Raw genomic sequence first — 5,204 nt, forward strand, 5'->3', positions numbered from 1 at the left:
TCTAAGTAGCCACTCTTTGCCTTGATGACAGCTTTGCGTACTCTTGGCATTCTCTCATCAAGCTTTGTGAGGTAGTCACCTGAAATGCATTTGAAAACAGGTGTGCCTTGGCAAAAGTTGATTTGCGGAATTTATTTCCATCTTAACGTGTTTGAGCCACTCAGTTATGTTGTGACATGGTAGGGGTGGTATACAGAAGATGGTATTTTACCAAATAGAGCTAAATCCATATTATGGCAAGAACAGCTCAAACAAGCTTAGAGAAATGACAGTCCACCATTACTTTTATACATGAAGGTCAGTCGATACAGAACATTTCCAGAACTTTAAAAGTTACTTCAAGTGCAGTCGCAAAAACCATCAAGCGGTATGGTGAAACTGGCTCTCATGAGGACACCACAGGAAAGGAAGACCCAGAGTTACCTCTGCTGCAGAGGATAAGTTCATTAGAGTTACTAGTCTCAGAAATTGCAGCCCAAATAAATGCTCCAGAGTTCAAGTAACAGACACATCCCAACATCAACTGTTCAGAGACTGCATGAATCAGGCCTTCATAGTCAAATTGCAGGAAAGAAACCACTACTAAAGGACACCAATACGAAGAGACTTGCTTGGGCCAAGAAATACATGCAATGGACATTAGACCGGTGGAGTCCAAATTTGAGATTTTTGGTTCCAACCAGTGTCTTTGTGAGACGCAGAGTAGGTGAACAGATGAACTCCGCATGTGTGGTTCCCACAGTGAAGTATGGTGGAGGTGCGATGGTGCTTTGCTGGCGTGTCTGATTTATTCAGAATTCAAGGCACACTTAACAAGCATGTCTACCACAGTATTATACCAAGGAGTGATGGAGTGCTGCGTCAGATGACTTGGCCTCCACAATCACCAGACCTCAACCCAATTGAGATGGTTTGGGATGAGTTGGATCACAGTGTGAAGGAAAAGCAGCCAAGTGCTCAGCATGTGGGAACTCCAAGACTGTTGGAAAAGCATCCCAGGTGAAGCTGGTTGAAAGAACGCAAAGCTGTCATAAAGGCAAAGGGTGGCTACTTTGAAGAATATAAGAATAAATTATGATTTAACACTTTCAGTTTCTACATGATGCCATATGAGTTAGTTTGTCTCCCCTATTATTCTACAATGTAGAAATAAAGAAAAACCCTTGAATGAGTAGGTACATCCAAACTTTTGACAGGAATTGTAGATCTCTCAGGTTAGCATGAGTGCTCAACAATGCACTCTCCTACCTCGGGGTCTCTTCTCACAGTTTGTCACAAAGATACCTGAAACAATACTTTCAATCAACATTTTTATTGAACCTTAAATTAACTTATCCTTTATCTATCTCTATCCACACACACACAAAATTATTTACAATGGTGATGACCAAATTCAAGCAACACCCACCATTCAGACAGCCACCTACTCAGCAGCAATAATCAGATGCTTCTACTGGAGTTAGAGTTGGGTCTCCTGTGGCAACATGTAACTTTTTGGCCAACCAGACCAAATTCGCATAGAAATTTGGGTTATAGATCTATTATTCTACTTTAAAGCAAGTCGAATACCGCTTTTATCTGTTCTATTTCTATGTTTAAGTTCTGTTTGAGTCTTGCGTTCAGTTTTGTACACAAGCTTAAAAAAGCTGAAATAATTTTTTTGGTTATGGAAAATTTATTTCAATGGTTTAGATGTACAATGATTATCTACACTATACTAGCTTATTTTGTCATATAAACTGATATTAGGCTAACTATTAGAGTTTTAGCATATAGGAAATGGTGGCGCGATTTCTGCATAGAGCAACTTAAGTGCCATTCACATGTGCTATTGCCATCGACACAACATGTGACTTCTTAAGATAAAAATAAAAAGACCAAGTTGATAAATTAAAATAAAATTCTAAAATGTGGCATTTCATTAAAACAGTATCTGATCAAAAGGTAATATAGCTTCTGAGCTTAGTTTTTTCATGGTTGTGGTCACTGGTGATGCAGATCCACAACGATCTGATTACTGTGAAATTAATGACCAGCAGTACGAGAATAGGTGGAATAAGTTTTTTTTTTTTTTTTTTTTAAATGTAGGTGAATGTCTGCTGGCATGAGAGTGTCATTGTAGAAGAAACATCGGTTGAATGTGTATGTAAACAAAAAGGTATGCTTGTCCAGTAGGGGGCAGTGATAGTCAGGTATGATTCAAAGTGTTGCAGGTTTGGAGAGGGTGAAACCAGTGGATGAGTCATGGGTGTTTGGCATCAGATGTATATAGGGTGGTATTGCCTGTGGGTCAGTTTCTTTCTGCAGGTTGGGCAAGTGTGGGATCTCGACAGTGAGTCGCGGAGGCACTGACTGCAGAAAAGGTGACCACATTTTGTAGAGACCACTAGTCTGCCACTTTCAATGATCTAGAGGAAGAGGAAAACAGAATCTTAGTTGAAGAGACAACATCACATTCTGGTAGCTATACAGCAATTACAGAAACAGTTTGGCATAGTCACCTTCAACACACAATGATGTATGCTTCTCTTACCTCAGCATAGGAGTCCATACACACTGGGCAGCTGACTGTACCTGGCGTAGACCTGTGGAGAACACCAGACCATCAGGATCTACCGCAACCCAAGGTCATGATTTCAGTGGTCACATGCCAATATTATGAGTGGATAAATGGATGAATGAGATTGATGCTTTTATGTGCCATAACACAAATATTCTAGTAAAATAAAAATATATTTTTTTTTTTATATGTCATCTGATAAGATTATCATGTCAGAGAGGTTGTTAGTACCTGGCTCTACTGCTGGCCTGTAGAGAAGATAGAAGGTCAGCACTGAGGCTCCCATTGGCATCCCCCTCCTCATCACTGCTCAGCACGTAACTCTCACCGCCAAGTCCACGTCTGCCCTGAAGCCCTGATATATGCCATTTAGCAGATAAACATGCATTTTTCTAACAGAGTTTGTCTGATGTAGTGATGAATGATGAATGATTACTTGAGGGTCAAAACATAGTTAATCTTAATCTCTGTGATTGAGGAAAACAATGAATTACCTTCATCGACAACCTGGTTTCCCCATTCGCAATCATGCAGTGGTGGAAAAGAAGAAAATAGAAACATAACATGTCAACATTTCAGTCTTTAAACAGTGACAAAAGCGTATTGTTATCAATACAATTAAAACAGCTAATGCATACATCATTATTTGCATAGAGAGCTCCCAAACTCACCACCACAGAATCATTGTTGGTCAAGTCAACCACAGTTGACTCAGAACCTTCACATGTCAAGTCCACCACCTCCTCACCTGCACAGCCAAAAGAAAGGTTTGAAACCTATCCATAATCAACCAGAGAGAAAGGCATAAAGCCATTGGTACTCACTGCTAGTCCTACTGCTCTCCAGCACAGCAGTGGTCTCAGCAGCAGATGCTGCACGAAGTGGCATAGTGGTGGTGACTCTGCTACTCTTGGCTGTGCGTCTGGAACTTGAGGGGGCTCCAGTCCTTCTCTTCCTCTGTGTCTGTGACAAAGTACTGCTTTTTAGTAACCAGACCCCTTTGCTTAAGTGAAAATGAAACTGAAGGTTTTGGAGGGTTATCATGTGGCAGGAATGTGGGCCTACAACACACACTACACATTGCCTGCTACCGTAGGCTGAATGCTAGAACATCCATTTACATGTTATGGGATGCATTTCCTCCGTCGTTTTTGACGTTAGGCCACTCTGGTAGGCCTACATTATGATCAAATAGCCTTAGCGGGTACAGCCTCAGTGTTCACAGTAAACGCACACTGGAAGTTGCAAGGAATTTTCACAACGTTGCACTCAGCAGAACTGACATTTTCTCTGTGTCTAAAAAAACAAGGGATGTAAAGGTGAGAACTTACTGTACTGCTCATGTTGTGATGGGAAAGGTGTGGATGAAAATCGGTAAAATATAGTACACGCTGATAAAACTACATCCGTTCCGACTCAAGCTCGAGACCAATTTAACAGTAATCTGGGGAAATAAAATAAACCAATGACGTTACAAAACAAGCAGTCACATCTGATAAACACAACACACACTAGGCATGAGCCTTCACAATATATTTTTTCGTTGTTGTTGAAAAATAGAAACCTATTAACATTAGCTAGCTAATAAAACCAAACAGCACCACAATCCATCTCAGTCTCTGCTTAGAAAAATAAAACGTGAGTTTATATACTAGCTACGTTTATCCACAAACAAAACTAACCAATTGTTGTGTGGTTTAGCTGCTGTGATAACAAAAACAGCTGGTTAGTAAGCTAGCTAAATTAATGAAGTTAGCTTGCATATTAGCTCGGTCTGAGCAGGGCAGCTCATCAAGAAGCGTAGGTTGTTTATTAAGTATGACATGCGTCTAAACAACTAGCTAAAGTATCTGATTATCACAAATAATGTGGATAATGAAAACATGAGCTATAGTAGCGAGAATTAACATTTTAGCTAACGAGCAAAGCCAGCTAATTTAGCTAATAACGCTAACATGCTCCTATGCAAGCTCTAGCTCCTTGTAAAATAGGTTTACAACCCGAGTCATCTTAACCTAACGTTAACAAAAACATTCAACATTTGGGTGAGTGACAGCTAGATGTATTAAATTATAAATAATCCAGGTTTAAAATGGTACATACTTTTTGAAAATCAACTTCCTCTCTCCTGCAGCCTGCTAACCAAATACAACGGGAAACGCTTCTTCTTCTTTGGGGTTGGATTGGATTGGCTGATCGCATCCACACGCCCCACCTTCATAGAATGAAAAAATGCAGCAGCAGCCCCGGTGGGCAGAGCTGGGTCACGTTGGACTGGGACTTTTAAACTTGTCGTTTTGCAATGGGTCCACAATGGTCATGTGTAGCCTAGTTGAGATCAGTTTATTGCATTTAATTTCGTCCTTGAGTTAAGTAGAAATATATTTCAGTAGTAAACAGGGAAACAACAACGAGTTCCAGGCAGAAAATACCAGAGGGGCATCGTTTACTAGGCTACCTAAATTATTGGGATCATCTGGTTACCACCAGTGTTTGGAATACATTGAGTTACTTGACAACACAGACCAGGGGACGCCTTTTCTCACCTAAGGTGTATTTGTCAAAGGTCCGCGGTGGGTCTGTGTAAACTATACGATTATATTGGGGACAGGTTTATTGCGGTGAATGTCATCTGTTCTTTTAC

At 40.4% G+C, this 5,204-nt stretch overlaps 1 protein-coding gene across 1 annotated transcript; it reads right to left on the bottom strand.

Moving 5' to 3' along the window:
- Positions 1-1,296: 1,296 nt before the first annotated feature.
- On the bottom strand, positions 1,297-4,760 carry rnf4 (ring finger protein 4). The gene is made up of 8 exons (XM_064973443.1): positions 4,664-4,760; positions 3,892-4,004; positions 3,385-3,523; positions 3,232-3,308; positions 3,055-3,067; positions 2,792-2,915; positions 2,534-2,585; positions 1,297-2,408 (listed from the first exon to the last, which is right to left on the bottom strand). Exons 2-8 carry the CDS (start codon positions 3,901-3,903, stop codon positions 2,259-2,261), a joined length of 567 nt encoding a protein of 188 aa, XP_064829515.1. The 5' UTR covers positions 3,904-4,004; positions 4,664-4,760; the 3' UTR covers positions 1,297-2,258.
- Between the last annotated feature and the right edge of the window lie 444 nt (positions 4,761-5,204).

Source organism: Oncorhynchus masou, chromosome 9 (genome assembly GCF_036934945.1).
Source record: "Oncorhynchus masou masou isolate Uvic2021 chromosome 9, UVic_Omas_1.1, whole genome shotgun sequence".
NCBI lineage: Eukaryota > Metazoa > Chordata > Actinopteri > Salmoniformes > Salmonidae > Oncorhynchus > Oncorhynchus masou.

Excerpts from the sequence above, each read along its gene's own strand:
- rnf4 (XM_064973443.1), bottom strand. Across the intron at positions 3,309-3,384 it reads GGAGAGCAGTAGGACTAGCA|GTGAGGAGGTGGTGGACTTG; the intron begins GTGAGTACCAAT and ends TTGGCTGTGCAG. Across the intron at positions 2,409-2,533 it reads GTATGGACTCCTATGCTGAG|ATCATTGAAAGTGGCAGACT; the intron begins GTAAGAGAAGCA and ends CTCTTCCTCTAG.